The sequence below is a fragment of the Mustelus asterias genome, chromosome 15 (genome assembly GCF_964213995.1).
Source record: "Mustelus asterias chromosome 15, sMusAst1.hap1.1, whole genome shotgun sequence".
Lineage (NCBI taxonomy): Eukaryota > Metazoa > Chordata > Chondrichthyes > Carcharhiniformes > Triakidae > Mustelus > Mustelus asterias.
Genome location: NC_135815.1, coordinates 94114788 through 94130678, shown reverse-complemented (window position 1 = coordinate 94130678; position 15891 = coordinate 94114788). Strand labels below are relative to the sequence as shown.

The 15891-nt window shown below is 48.0% G+C and overlaps 1 protein-coding gene and 1 pseudogene across 1 annotated transcript in view; one reads left to right on the top strand and one right to left on the bottom strand.

Annotated features, from left to right (window-relative positions):
- The window catches only part of tmx4 (thioredoxin-related transmembrane protein 4), a 55741-nt gene that overhangs the window by 10914 nt on the left and 28936 nt on the right, over positions 1-15891 (top strand). The window contains exon 2 of the mRNA XM_078230361.1: positions 13379-13494. Coding sequence (XP_078086487.1) covers positions 13379-13494 — 116 coding nt within the window. The remainder of the gene's footprint in view (positions 1-13378; positions 13495-15891) is intronic.
- LOC144504958 (U2 spliceosomal RNA) lies at positions 5784-5961 on the bottom strand (annotated as a pseudogene).

Below are 15891 nucleotides of genomic sequence, written 5' to 3'. Positions count from 1 at the left end.
AGATTTGATAGAGGTGTATAAGATTATGATGGGTATAGATAGAGTGAATGCAAGCAGGCTTTTTCCGCTGAGGCTCGGGGAGAAAAAAACCAGAGGGCATGGGTTAAGGGTGAAAGGAGAAAAGTTTAAAGGGAATATTAGTGGGGGGCTTCTTCACGCAGAGAGTGGTGGGAGTGTGGAATGAGCTGCCGGATAAAGTGGTAAATGCACTTTTAACATTTAAGAAAAACTTGGACGGGTTCATGGATGAGAGGGGTGTGGAGGGATATGGTCCAAGTGCAGGTCAGTGGGACTAGGCATAAAATGGTTCGGCACAGACAAGAAGGACCAAAAGGCCGGTTTCTGAGTTGTAATTTTCTATGGTTCAATGAGATCATGATTGACCTGCTATGATCCTCAACTCCACTTTCCCACCGTATTCCCATAACCCTTGATTCCCTTCTTGACTAAAAATCTGTCTATCTCCGCTTTGGACATAATGCCACAGCCTCTGCGGTAAAGAATTCCACAGATTCACTCCCTCTGAGAGAAGAAATTCCTCATCGCTGTCTTAAATGGGCGACCCCTCACTCTGAGATTATGCCCTCTGGTTTGAGACTCTCCCACAAGGGGAGAGATAGTTACATCAGATTTTGGCATGTTAAAAGAATTGGCAAAAGTTGGATAAACATTTTCCAGAGTTGGGACACATCAGAGGGGAATGAAAAATAGCAAATAGAACCCCACCTAACTTTTTAATTTTTTTTTAAAAAAGGACTTGAACTGCACAAGGTGTTCTTTACTGTCCAAAGAATGCCTCTCGTGATGAATGAGTCTGCACCGACCCTCCGAAAGAGCAGTCTACCTAAGCCCACTCCCTCACCCTATCCCCGTGACCTCACGCATTGGTGGGTGGCACAGTGGTTAGCACTGCTGACTTACAGCGCCAAGGAACTGGGTTCGATTCCCAGCTTGGGTCACTGTCTGTGTGGAGTTTGCACGTTCTCCCCATGTCTGCGTGGGTTTCCTCCCGGGTGCTCCGGTTTTCCCCCACAGTCTAAAGATGGGGTTAGGTGCATTGCCCATGCTAAATTGCCCCTCAGTGTCGGTTTGCGTAGGTTCGAGCGATTAGCGGGGCAAATATGTGGGGTTACAGGGATAGGGTCTGGGTGGGGTTGATGCGGACTCGATGGGCTGAATGGCCTCTTCCTGTACTGTAGGGGGTTCTATGAACATAGACAGTCCACCTAACATGCACATCTTTGGACTGTGGGAGGAAACCAGAGCACCCGGAGGAAATCCACGCAGACACAGGGAGAACAAAGAGTCACCCAAGGCCGGAATCGAACCTGCGTCCCTGGCTCAGTGCTAACCACCGTGACATTATCACAATGCCACCGTGTCTCCTGTTTATCAGACTAATGGATCCCAAACTGACCCTTGAGGATCACCATCCCGCAGTCTGAAAATCATCCATTGACATGCTTTGAATTAGATTTGATTTATTATTGTCACATGTATTGGGATACAGTGAAAAGTATTGTTTCTTGTGCGCTATACAGGCAAAGCATGCCATTCATAGAGTACATAGGGAAGAAGGAAAGGAGAGGGTGTAGAATGTAGTGTTACTGTCATAGCTAGGGTGCAGAGAAAGGTCAACTTAATATATGGTAGGTCCATTCAAAAGTCTGATAGCAGCAGGGAAGAAGCTGTTCTTGAGTCGGTTGGTACGTGACCTCAGACTTTTGTATCTCTTTCCCGACGGAAGAAGGTGGAAGAGAGAATGTCCGGGATGCATGGGGGTCCTTAATTATGCTGGCTGCTTTGCCGAGGCAGCGAGAAGTGTCGACAGAGTCAATGGATGGGAGGCTGGTTTGCATGTTGGCTACATTCACGACCCTTTGTAGTTTCTTGCGGTCTTGGACAGAGCAGGAGCCATACCAAGCTGTGATACAACCAGAAAGGATGCTTTCTGTGATGCATCTGTAAAAGTTGGTGAGATTCGAAGCTGACATGCCAAATTTCCTTAGTCTCCTGAGAAAGTAGAGGCTTTGGTGGGCTTTCGTACTTATGGCATCGGCATGGAGGGACCAGGACAGGTTGTTGGTGATCTGGACACCGAAAAGCTTGAAGCTCTCGACCCTTTCCACTTCGTCCTCGTTGATGTCGACAGGGGCAAGTCCTCCATTACATTTTCCTGTCAGTGAGCCAGTTTTGTCCCCCCCTACGTCACTTTCTCCTTGAATTCCATAGGCTTCCACTTCATAACCACCAAGCATTTTGTCAAACTCTTTTTGAATGTCCATATATGCGACATCAACATTTTGTGGGATGATAAATGGGAGTATATTTGGATGCACTTAAATGAGTAACTGATAAAAGAATGTCTAAATGAATTGCAAAGGTCTGATTCATTCAAATGTTACCCTTCCTCCCTGAAGACTGTCTGACTTGTTTGTTAAACCCAATGTATTGTGTTATTTTTTCATACCTAGACAAAACTGTTGTAAAGTTGCTTAGTAACCGATTCACTAAGTCTTTTTCATCCTGGAGGCAAGCGCTGGGCTTTGTGAAGCCTTGTTGCTTATCCATCTTTTAACCTTGCACAAGTGGCTGCATCTGAATCATAGAATCCCCACGGTGCAAAAGGGGACCATTCGGCCCGTCTCTGTAACCTCCTCCGGCCTGATAGCCCTCCATCTCTCTGTGCTCCTGCAATCCGGGCCTCTCGCTCACCCTGAGTTTATAATCAATGTCGGTAGCCCGTACATTCAGCCGCTGGGCTCTGGGATTTCCTCTCTCAGTAAACCGCTCCAGCTCTCTGTTTCACACTCCTCCTTTCAACCCATTTCAGGGCGGCACAGTGGTTAGCACTGCTGCCTCACAGTGCCAGGGACCCAGGTTCAATTCCCGGCTTGGGTCACTGTCTGTGCGGAGTCTGCACGTTCTCCCTGTGTCTGCGTGAGTTTCCTCCGGGTGCTCCGGTTTCCTCCCACAATCCAAAGATGTGCGGGTTAGGTTGATTGGCCGTGCTAAATTGCCCCTTAGTGTCAAGGGGATTAGCAGGGTAAATATTTGAGGTTACGGGGATAGGGTCTGGTTGGGATTTGTAACGAGTTCCATGGAGTAAATCATACAGTCTGCAAATGGGTATTTGTATCGAGTAATGGTCACATACACTCGAGCAAAAGCATCTTGTCTTGATGAAGCCTCCCCCAACTTGCTGAGGAAACGGAGTGTGATTGTCCTGTGTGGGAATCTTGCCTTCCAATTGAACTTAACCTCGGGCAACTTGAGTGATTACAGGACAATCATTGCTTTGAGGGCTGCGATTAATGCGTGCGGCCTAACCCGGGCTGTTGATGCTTCTTGCCTGGCGATGCTGCCTCGGAAAGCTGTTTCCCCTCACTACCCCTCAGTGATGAGGAGCCATGTAGTTCACTGATGGGCTACATAGAAACTAGAAATAGGAGTAGGCCATTTGGCCCTTCGAGCCTGCTCCATCATTCATTATGATCATGGCTGATCATCAAATTCAATATCCTGACCCCGCTTCACCCCAAACCTTGATCCCTTTATCCCCAAGAGCTATATCCAGTTTCCTCTTGAAATCACACACTGTTTTGTCCTCAACTACTTTCTGTGGGAGTGAATTCCACACATTCACCATCCTCTGGGTGAAGAAATTTCTCCTCACCTCAGTTCTAAAAGGTTTACCCCTTATTCTCAAACTATGAGCCCTAGTTCTGGACTCCCCCCACCATCGGGAACATTCTTTCAGAATCTACCCTGTCTAACCCTGTTAGAATTTTATAAGTTTCCCCCCTCACTCTTCTAAATTCCAGTGAATATAATCCTAACTGACTTAGTCTCTCCTCATATGACGACCTGCTGTCTCGGGAATCAGCCTGGTAAACCTTCACTGCACTCCCTTTATAGCAAGGACATCCTTCCTCAGATAAGGACACCAAAACTGCACATAATATTCCAGGACAGCACGGTGGCACAGTGGTTAGCACTGCTGCCTCACAGTGCCAGGGACCCAGGTTCGATTCGTTTGGGTCACTGTCTGTGCAGTATTTCCACATTCTCCCCTGTTTGCGTAGGTATCCCCCGGGTGCTCCGGTTTCCTCCCACAGTCCAAAGGACGTGCTGGTTAGGTGCATTGGCCATGTTAGATTCTCCTTCAGTGTGCCCCAACAGGCGCCGGATTGAGGTGACTGAGGGATTATCATAGAATCCTACAGTGCAGAAGGAGGCCATTCGGCCCATTGAATCTGCACCGACCACAATCCCACCCAGGCCCTATCCCCATAACCCCATGCATTTACCCTAGCTAGTCCCCCAACACTAGGGGGCAATTTTCACAGTAAGTTCATTGCAGTGTTAATGTAAGCCTCCTTGTGTCACTAATAGGTAAACTTTAGAAACTTAAACTTTAAAAGGTGTGGCCTCACCAATGCCCTATGCAACTGCAGTAAAACATCCCTATCCCTGTACTCAAATCCTCTTGCTATGAAGGCCAACATACCATTTGCCTCAGGCAGGTTTGGACCGTTTCAGTATCTGAAGAGTTACGAATGGTGCTGAACATTGTGCAGTGATCAGCAAACCTCCTCACCTCTAACCTTGTGATGAGGGGGCGCGGATCCTGCAGTTAAATAGTTGACTGGTGCCTGCTGTCAAAACTTAATGGAGTGATGACCACATGGGTGCGGTGGCTATTGCCGTTCAAACTGCATCAGCTATTGGAGGAGAAAGCATTTAGGAAATAGGCGAAGCGATGGCCTCGTGGTATTATTGCTAGACTATTAATCCAGAAACTCAGCTTGAGTCAGACACTTTAGGAACATTTAAGCGGTTATTGGATAGGCACATGGAGCACACCAGGATGGTAGGGAGTGGGATAGCTTGATCTTGGTTTCAGATGAAGGTCGGCACAACATCGTGGGCCGAAGGGCCTGTTCTGTGCTGTACTGTTCTATGTTCTATGTAATGTTCTGGGGACCCGGGTTCGAATCCCGCCACGGCAGATGGTGGAATTTGAATTCAACAAAAAAAATCTGGAATGAAGAATCTACTGATGACCATGAAACTTTGTCGGAAAAATACATCTGGTTCCCTAATGTTCTTTTAGGGAAGGAAATCTGCCGTCCTTACCTGGTCTGGCTGCCTTCTGTCCCTACAGTACAGAAGGAGGCCATTCAGCCCATCGAACCTGCACTGTCAACAATCCCATCCAGGCCCTATCCCCACGTATTTATCCAACTAATCCCCCTGATACTCAGGCCAATCCACCTAACCCGCGTATCTTTGGACTGTGGGAGGAAACTGGAGGAAACCCACATGCGACTCCAGAGCCACAGCAATGTGATTGACTCTCAGCTGTCCTCGGACAACTGGGGATGGGCAATAAATGCTGGCCCAGCCAGCGACGCCCATGTCCCATGAATGAATAATAGAAAAAAGCAGCATGATATTTGAGCAAAGAAACAAGGATTTGGTATCTGAACCAGTCCGAGTGAAGTTCTTGACGGGGTGTACTGGTTACAAACTTGGATGAATTTGCTTTCGGAAGGGTGAATGAATGAACATCAGAAGTTTCATTTCCTGGATTCCAGAGAATGCAGGCAGCAGCACTGACTCTGAGTGATGTATTTTTATTCCAATTCAATCAAATCAAGTCCAATCCTGAGTCTCAACAAGTTGAGACATTCCCGATCCAAGCTGACAAGACAGGGCTCTCACCTCCGCTCTTGGGCTTGATCTACATGATCCAAGCTGATTGGAGGAGGAATAGCTCATTTGCATTGATGATTGATGGTAGCAAATACCATTGATCTCATTTGCATCTTAGCCAAAAGGCCGAGATGCCGCTTTTAAAAATAGCTTCAAATGAAGCTAAAATGCAACCTTATGACTTCAACCAAGCACAGCATGTCGATACTACACTTGATCTTAGCCAAAAGGCCGAGAAGTGATGACTGACTCACTCTGCACTTCCTGTTAGCGCTGCTAAGATTGCATCATCTGCAAGCCTGGGGCAGTTTTTTTATGAGAAGCATCAGTGGCAGCCAGTCCGGAGGCTGGTGGAGAGAATTGCCAGTTTAAAGTGTTGCAAGATGCAGTGACTTGCACAGCCCAGTTGTTGCCACGTGACATCCGCCCCAACAGCCCCATCCAGTCGGACAACTTAGCTTTGTCTTTGCCAAGTCAGGACATGCATCTCCAGCGAGGGATGATGGGGGGGGAGGGGTGCAAAAATGTTAATAAATGCAACTCGGGAACTCTGCCTCAGAAGGCGGTGGAGGTGGGGGGTCATTGAATATTTGTAAGGCGGAGGTTCTTGTCACAGATAAGGGGGAACTGAATTGCGGGTAGACAGGAAGGCAGAACTCTAAGCAACAACTGATCAGCCATGATCTTCTTGAATGATGGAAGAAGCTGGAGGGGCAGAATGGCCTACTTCTGCTCCAGGGCCATTCAATTCCTTTCACCACCTCCAAAATGCTTCAGATCCGGTGAAGGTACTTTCTGAAATGCTCTGATGTGGAGTTGCCGGCGTTGGACTGGGGTGGGCACAGTAAGTAGTCTCACAACACCAGGTTAAAGTCCCAACAGGTTTGTGTTTGTGTCTATATATGCCCTGTTTGTGAACCAAACTCTTCACTCACCTGATGAGGGGCAACTCTCCGAAAGCTCATGCTACCAAATAAACCTGTTGGACTTCAACCTGGTGTTGTGAGACTACTTAGTGATTCTGAAATGTTGTTACGGTTGTCATGTGAACATGGCAGACAGTTTGCCCACAACAACCCCCCCCCTCCCATATACACCGTAGTAATGATCAGATGACTTCTTTAGTTGAGGGGTAAACATTGGCTGTGACACCAGTTTGTATGTTCTCCCCGTATCTGCGTGGGTTTCCTCCGGGTGCTCCGGTTTCCTCCCACAGTCCGAAAGACGGACTGGTTAGGTGCATTGGTGCTAAATTCTCCCTCAGTGTACCCGAACAGGCGCTGGAGTGTGGCGACTAGGGGATTTTCACAGTAACTTCATTGCAGTGTTAATGTCAGCCTACGTGTGACACTTTTAAATGAACTTTAAACTTTGAGAGCTTATTTGAATTAATGACTCAGATTTTACCGGCACGCCCACCCTGAAATCAGGGTGGGGCGAGGTTCGCAGAACGGCATTCTCCGGTGGCCTTGGACGGGCGTGCCAGTATAATTCCGGCCAATGTCCGCGTGCTGCATTGCACCAAGTGTGGCACTCTCACGCGCGCCAATCTAGAACCTTCTGAAATCCAGCTTCATTTTGAAGTTGCGTTATTCCAGCTGAATTGTCCTTGTGGCAAAATATCATCACTTTAATGGGCAATTTATTCAAATGCGTGTGTATATAACAAGGTAAACAGTTTAAAAGCGATGGGACACATTTCAGGAATTCACTCGAACGCGTAGTCAAGTGGTTGCGACACTTTTTCAGCTAAAATGTGACTCAGCTGCGCAATGATTATGTTTGCTCAGGATGGGTGCTTGACAACACAGTAAGAGTTTTAACAACACCAGGTTAAAGTCCAACAGGTTTATTTGGTAGCAAATGCCATTAGCTTTCGGAGCGCTGCTCCTTCATCAGGTGGAGTGGAAATGTGCTCTCAAACAGGGCACACAGAGACACAAAATCAAGTTACAGAATACTGATTAGAATGCGAATCTCTACAGCCAACCAGGTCTTAAAGATACAGACAATGTGAGTGGAGGGAGCATTAAGCACAGGTTAAAGAGATGTGTATTGTCTCCAGACAGGACGGCCAGTGTCCTGTCTGGAGTGGCTGTCCTGACTGGAGACAGCTGGGCCTGGGAATGGTCGGCGGGGGGGCCAGTGATCGGGCCGGGTCGTGAGGGAGTGGAGGGCTAGTGTGGCAGGGGTTGCAGGGCTGGCCAGAGATTGGGGGGGATACATGGTAAGAAGTCTCACAACACCAGGTTAAAGTCCAACAGGTTTATTTGGTAGCAAATACCATAAGCTTTCGGAGCACTGCTCCTTCGTCAGATAGAGTGGATATCTGCTCTCAAACAGTGCAAACAGACAAAATCAAGTTGCAGAATACTGATTAGAATGCAATACTAATCAGTGGAGAGAATCCTACAGCCAGCCAGGTCTTAAAGGTACAGACAATGTGGGTGGAGGGAACATTAAAAACAGGTTAAAGAAATGTGTATTGTCTCCAGACAGAACAGCTAGTGAGATTCTACAAGCCCAGGAGGCAAGCTGTGGGGGTTACTGATAATGTGACATAAATCCACCATCCCGGTTTAGGCCGTCCTCGTGTGTGCGGAACTTGGCTATCAGTTTCTGCTTGAGGGGGGGCCAGCAGTGAGGAGCCACTGTGCGTGCGCCGCTCTCGGCACTGACAGACCAGTGCATGTGCAGTGGCCCACTCAGCACGCTGATTTCAGCCTCTCCAGCGGGGATGGGTCCTGCCCGCTGAAACTTAATGATATTCACCCTGGCGGCCTCAGCAGTGCACAGGGAGTGGGGGAGATTCTTCTCTGAACTCCCACTGAAAAAACCAGCGTGAATTACTCCAGTTTTCACACAAATTCATCACTTAGAATTTTTTGGGGAGAATTTTGGTCCCGATCTCCACTCTGTTGAAAATTGTCACGTAGACGAGCGATTAAAAAAGGAGAAATAAATGTCTGTTGGTACGCAGTTTGCCAAGTCGTCTTCGTCATTTTGACAAGTGTTCCTGTCCACATTCACATGTTTGGTGTGAATTTCAATCATGTCCACAGCACAAAAGGCTGGTTTCTTCCAATTAGTTGAGAGAAAATTAATCAGTCAATGCTATGCTTAAACTGAACGATGATTCGACCCTTGACCAGCATACTGCTGCCTAGTCCATTCGCCATGAGGGGGCCTGAACCACAGTGATGGATGTTGTAGTGTTCTGGAAAGATATTTGACACCCAGGCGATATTGAGACAAAGCCACAAAAGTATTGTTCGAATTGGTAGATTCAGAAAGATATACAGCACGGAACAAAGACAAATAAAATTACAGCACAGGAACAGGCCTTTCGGCCCTCCAAGCCTGCACCAACCATGCTGCCCGACTGAACTAAAACCCCCTACTCTTCCGGGGACCATATCCCTCTATTCCCATCCTATTCATGCATTTGTCAAGACGCCCCTTAAAAGTCACTATCGCACCTGCTTCCACTACCTCCCTGGCAGCGAGTTCCAGGCACCTATTACCCTCTTAAGTAAAAAAAAAAACTTGCCTCGTACATCTCCTTTAAACCTTGCCCCTCGCATCTTAACCCTATGCCCCCTAGTAATTGGCTCTTCCACCCTGGGAAAAAGCTTCTGACTATCCACTCTGTCCATGCCTCTCATAATCTTGTCGACTTCTATCAGGTCGCCCCTCAACCTCCGTCACTCCAGTGAGAACAGGCCCTTCGGCCCAACTCGTCCATGCTGGCCAGGTTTCCGAAACTGAACTAGTCCCATTTGCCTGTGTTTGGCCCATATCCTTCTCAACCTTTCCTATCCATATATCCGTCCAAATGTCTTTTAAGTGTTGTAATTATACCCACCTCAACCGGCAGCTCATTCCATATTCGCGCCACCCTCTGTGTGGAAAAAGTCCCTTCAAATCTTTCCCCTCTCACCTTAAACCGATGCCCACTAGTTTTGATCTCCCCTACGCTGGGGAAAAGACCTCAGCTATTCATCTTATTTGTGCCCCTCATGGATTTTATAAACCTCGATAAGATCACCCCCTCATCCTCCTACGCTCCAGGGAAAAAAGTCCCAGCCTATCCAGCCTCTCATAATTCAAACCTTCCAGTCCCGGTAACATCCTTGTCAATCTTTTTTGCACCCTTTCCAGTTTAATAATGTCCCCCCTAAAGCAGGGTGACCTGAATTGTACACAGTGCTCCAAATGTGGCCGTACCAATATCTTGTACAGTTGTAACATAATGTCCCAACTCCAGTACTCAGTGCTTTGACTGATGAAGGCAAGTGTGCCAAACGCTGCCTTCACCGCCCTGTCTACCTGAGACACCACTTTCAAGGAACTATGTACCTGCGCCACTCTGTCTGTCTGATCCACAGCACTCCCCAGGGCTCGACCATTAAACCTACCCACAGGTAGGTTTAATGGTAGAGCCCTGGGGAGTGCTGTGGATCAGACAGACAGAGTGGCGCAGGTACATAGTTCCTTGAAAGTTTACAGAGGGAAGGCCAGTGCTTTAACACCCGGGCAGCTGAAGCACGGCCACCACTGGTGTAGGAAAGAAAGTCTGCGGTGCATAAGAGGCCAGAATTGGGAGAGTGTGGAGATCTCCGAGGATTGTGGAGAGAGAGGAGGCTGCACAGAGAGGGAGGAACTTGATCACCATTGTAATTTGGGCAATGTTAATGGTCTAGTGGTGTTATCGCCAGACTATTAATCCAAAAACTCAATTAATGTTCTGGGGATCCGAATTCGAACCTACTGATGACCATGAAACCAGTGGGGTTGATTGTCGGAAAAACCCATCTGGTTCGCTAATGTCCTTTTAGGGAAGGAAATCTGCCGTCCTTACCTGGTCTGGCCTGCATGTGACTCCAGAGCCAGAGCAATGTGGTTGACTCTCAACTGCCCTCCAAGGGCAACTAGGGATGGGCAATAAATGCTGGCCAGCCAGTGACACCCATGTCCCACAAACGAATAAAAATTAAAATATTAAAAATGAGCTGGCACCTGAAGTTTGGCGCGCCTCATTGAGTCATCTTGTAGACAAGGTGGCGTGCAGGTATTTCCAGGCAATGGACCCAGTTGTTTTTATCCTTCTCGGCAGAGTAGGACGACAGTTTCATGTTAGTGGTGTGTTAATTATATTATTAAAATATGAGCTGAAAGGCATTGGTTAATTAAGTACTTGGAGCATGTGTAAAGAGAGACCGCTGACTACCGGGTTGTCAGTAGGTAGGAAGCAGACATCTGTAATGCTGCATCCTGTGAATAAACCTATTAACCAGGAAAGGATTAGTGTCTTGTTTTGTACTACTTCAACTGGGTGGATTCACATTGCAGATGCTCCTGCTGGACTTTCTCTGCTGTCTTGGGAGGACGGGTGGGGGGGGAGTGTAGGGAGAAGATGCCTGACTCCTGGCATCCCCCCCCTCCCTTTGCGACAGCACCACTGAGAGCGAGAATTCACTACCCCAAGTGCGGTGGATGCTGGGACAGTGAGTAAATTTAAGGAGGAGTTAGACAGATTTTTAATCGGGAACGGGTTGAAGGGTTATGGGGAGAAGGCAGGAAAATGGGGATGAGGAGCATATCAGCTATGATCGAAAGGCGGTGTGGACTTGATGGGCCAAATGGCCTATTTCTGCTCCTATATCTTATTAACCTTTGAGAGTACTGGATTGACTTTGGGCTATATAAGTGTACTGAATCATCGGGCTTGCCCTCCCACAGGCTTGCTGAGATGGGGTTGGTGATAGAATGACAGATATTAAAGGAGATCTTGTGATGGGATTATGTTCCAAGTTATGGAAAATTCCCAGCCACCTCACCCATCCTGGAAGTGAATGAGAACACACTGCCCCTTGTGAGAGCAAGGCTGGTGGAGCAACATTGCCAGTGGATGGAGAAGAGAGGAGGACAGGAGCTGTAGCGCAGGTTAGACGAGTAAATGGAAGAAGGAGGGAGACTGGATTAGGAGATGGGGGTTTAATGGGCTGGGACATGTGATTGTCAAAAACTGCGTGTGACTTTCAAGCAAGTTCGATCTTTATTTTTGACAGATGTTCCAACTAAATGATTGACTTACAATGTACAGTGGCAACGTTTTTACTCTTTCAGGGGATGTGGGCATTGCTGGCTCAGCCTAGCATTTATTGCCCATCCGTAATTGCCCCTTGAGAAGGTGGTGGTGAGCTGCCATATTGAACCGCTGCAGTCTCTGTGGTGGAGGTACACCCACTGTGCTGTTGGGGCGGGAGTTCCAGGATTTTCATTCGGGGTTGCAAATATGTGTAATCTCCTCTCGCTCCACAACTCTCCGAGATCTCCACGCGCTCCCAATCTGGCCTCTTGCGCACCCCTGATTTTCTTCGCTTCACCAGTGGTGGCCATGTTTTCAGCTGTCCAAGGAACTTGTGTCGGCGCAGGCTTGTTTGGGCTGAAGGGTCTGTTCCTGTGCCGTACTGTCCTTTATTCTCTTTGTCCATTGAACTTGCGGATGGTGGTTGTTGCATGTCCTGCTTTAGATGTGGATGAAAAGAATGGGGAATTGATCCGCGTGAGTTTTGCAGAAAGCAGCCAGCATGTTTATTAAGAGCTGTGTGCACTCAACGAGGGCTGGATCCCGACTAAGGCAAAGCCCGTAAGATACCCGTCATGGGGGAGGAGATGGCCTAGTGGTGTTATCGCTAGACTGTTAATCCAGAAACTCAGCTGATGTTCTGGGGACCTGGGTTCGAATCCCGCCACGGCAGCTGGTGGAATTTGAAATCAATAAAAAATATCTGGAATTAGGAATCTACTGATGACCATAAAACCATTGTCGATTGTCAGAAAAACCCATCTGGTTCACTAATGTCCTTGCCTAGTCTGGCCTACATGTGAGTTCAGAGCCACAGCAATGTGGTTCACTGTTAACTGTCGTCTGAAATGACCATAGCAAGCCATGATGTGGAGATGCCGGCATTGGACTGGGGTAAACACAGTAAGAAGTCTAACAGGTTTATTTGGTAGCACAAGCCACAAGCCTTCAGAGCGCTGCTCCTTCATCAGGTGAGTGAGCAACAACAACGGATGAATGAACACCGCTCGACAATCACCAGGCAGGAGTGTTCTCTTCACGGGCATTCAGCCTCTGATCTTCGGGTAAGCGTTCTCCAAGGCGGCCTTCACGACACACGACAACGCAGAATCGCTGAGCAGAAACTGATAGCCAAGTTCCGCACACATGAGGACGGCTTCAACCGGGATCTTGGGTTCATGTCACTATCTGTAACCCCCACGACTTGCCTGGGCTTGCAAAATCTCACTAACTGTCCTGGCTGGAGACAATACAAATCTCTTTAACCCTCTCTCCATTCACATTGTCTGTACCTTTAAGACTTGATTATCTGTAAAGACTCACATTCCAACCATTATTTCGTAAATTGAGTTTGTATCTATATGTGCCCTGTTTGTGAACAGAACTCCCACTCACCTGATGAAGGGGCAGCGCTCTGAAAGCTTGTGGCTTGTGCTACCAAATAAACCTGTTTTGATGGAGCTTGTGACCCGATCACTTGAGTTGGGGGAGTGGGGGTGGGTGGTTGGTTGGTGTGGGGGTTGGAGAAGTCGTCGAAATTTGAACTGTTTTTCTTTTACCCTTCTGCAGTCATGCCCCATGGTGCCCAGCGTGCAAGCAAATCCAGGACGATTGGGAGCAGCTTGGAAAATCCCGCCAGGAACTCGGCATCCACGTGGGAAAGATCGATGTCACTCGAGAACCAGGTACACCCAAGGCTTCGCTTTTCCTGCTTTCCGCATTTGCTCTGGACTGCGTTTGTGAAACACTCGAAAGGCTATTTTTTTGGGAGGGGCGTGGAGCAGTCCCGTAACGTGGCCGTACACCGCGCGTGGCCACCTGGGCAGTCTTAAACGCGCAGCGTAATGCGGTGTGTCCTCCACTGCTTTCGAGAATACACCTCCGTAATGAGTAATTTCCCTAAACTGGAATGAGAGAATCCTTACAGTGCAGAAGGAAGCCATTCGAGTCTACACCGACAAAATTCCCACCCAGGCCCTGTCCCCATAACCCCACATATTTACCCTAGCTGGTCCCCCTGACACTCTGGGGAAATTTACCATGGCCAATCAACCACATCTTCAGTGTGTGGGAGGAAACCGGAGCACTCGGAGGAAACCCACACAGACATAGGGAGAATGTGCAAACTACACAGACGAGGCTGGAATCGAGCCCAGGTCCCTGGCGCTGTGAGGCAGCAGTGCTAACCACTGTGCCACCGTGCTGCCTGGTAGTCATAGAGATTTACAGCATGGAAACAGGCCCTTTGGCCCAACTTGTCCAATGCCGCCCAGTTTTTACCACTAAGCTAGTCCCAATTGCCCGCGTTTGGCCCATATCCCTCGATATCCATTTTATCCATGTAACTGTCTAAATGCTTTTTAAAAGACAGAATTGTACTCGCCTTTACTACTACCTCTGGCAGCTTGTTCCAGACACTCACCACCCTCTGTGTGAAAAAATTCCCCTCTGGACACTTTTGTATCTCTCCCTTCTCACCTTAAACCTATGCCCTCTAGTTTTAGACTCCCCTATCTTTGGGAAAAGATGTTGACTATCTAGCTGATCTATGCCCTTCATTATTTTGTAGGCCTCTATAAGATCACCCTAAGCCTCCTACACTCCAGGGAAAAAAGTCCCAGTCTATCCAGCCTCTCCTTATAACTCAAACCATCAAGTCCTGGTAGCATTCTAGTAAACCTCTTCTGCACTCTTTCTAGTTTCCTGCACTCTTTCGAGATAGTTTTGTAATAATGTCAGATACTGAACTGCAGAGTTAAAGAAGACTCCATTACCTTTGAACATCACTGCATGTGGTACCCAATAATAATGTTTTGGGTGTCCAGATCACCAACAACCTGTCCTGGTCCCCCCATGCTGACACCATAGTTAAGAAAGTCCACCAACGCCCCTCCTTTCTCAGAAGACTAAGGAAATTCAGCATGTCAGCTACGACTCTCACCAACTTTTACAGATGCACCATAGAAAGCATTCTTTCTGGTTGTATCACAGCTTGGTATGGCTCCTGCTCTGCCCAAGACTGCAAGGAACTACAAAAGGTCGTGAATGTAACCCAATCCATCACGCAAACCAGCCTCCCATCCCTTGACTCCGTCTACACTTCCCGCTGCCTTGGCAAAGCAGCCAGCATAATTAAGGACCCCACGCACTCTGGGCATTCTCTCTTCCACCTTCTTCTGTCGGGAAAAAGATACAAAAGTCTGAGGTCACGTACCAACCGACTCAAGAACAGCTTCTTCCCTGCTGCTGTCAGACTTTTGAATGGACCTACCTTGCATTAAGTTGATCTTTCTCTACACCCCAGCTATGACTGTAACACTACATTCTGCACTCTCTAGTTTCCTTCTCTATGAACAGTATGCTTTGTCTGCATAGCGTGCAAGAAACAATACTTTTCACTATGTTAATACACGTGACAGTCGATCAAATCAAGTAATGTTCCAGATATTATTTGAGATTTTGGTTTCTATGCACTGTGTATATGTTCGATTCTGTTCACTTTGAACCCACTGCTTGTGATTCCTACGTTATAATTTAAGGGAAGTCACGGGGCAAAATTTTCCGTTTTTGACAATGTATTGACTCGGGTGGGAAAACCCCGCCGGCTGCACTGCCGGCTTTTCCTGCCGTATTTTTTGTTCTGTGACGCACCGTCAAAAAACAAAATCCAGGAGGCGGGTCCCGTGACGTCCCCCTACTCTGAGTCCATCGCACCAGCAACCTCAGCCCCTGACCGAGCGGTGCACCCTCTGAAAACAATGAAAAATCGATAGCCCATGGAAACCCTCCCCCACTCCCCGGGACCCCTGGCAGTCCATGGGAACTACCCAGGCATGACCCTTCTCCCTCGGGAGGGAGGGGGGCTGTGCACCCCCGGAGGGGACCATTCGCCATTCCCCTTTTGACAGAACCTGTTCAAAACCCCTCCACGGGAAACACTTATGTGGGGGGGGATAATACAACGGGGAAGCCCAGGAACCGTACAGCTCAGGAACAGTCCCTTCGGCCTATGATGTTCATAGATCATAAATCATAGAATCTTACAGTGCAGAAGGAGGCCATTTGGCCCATTGAGTCTGCAC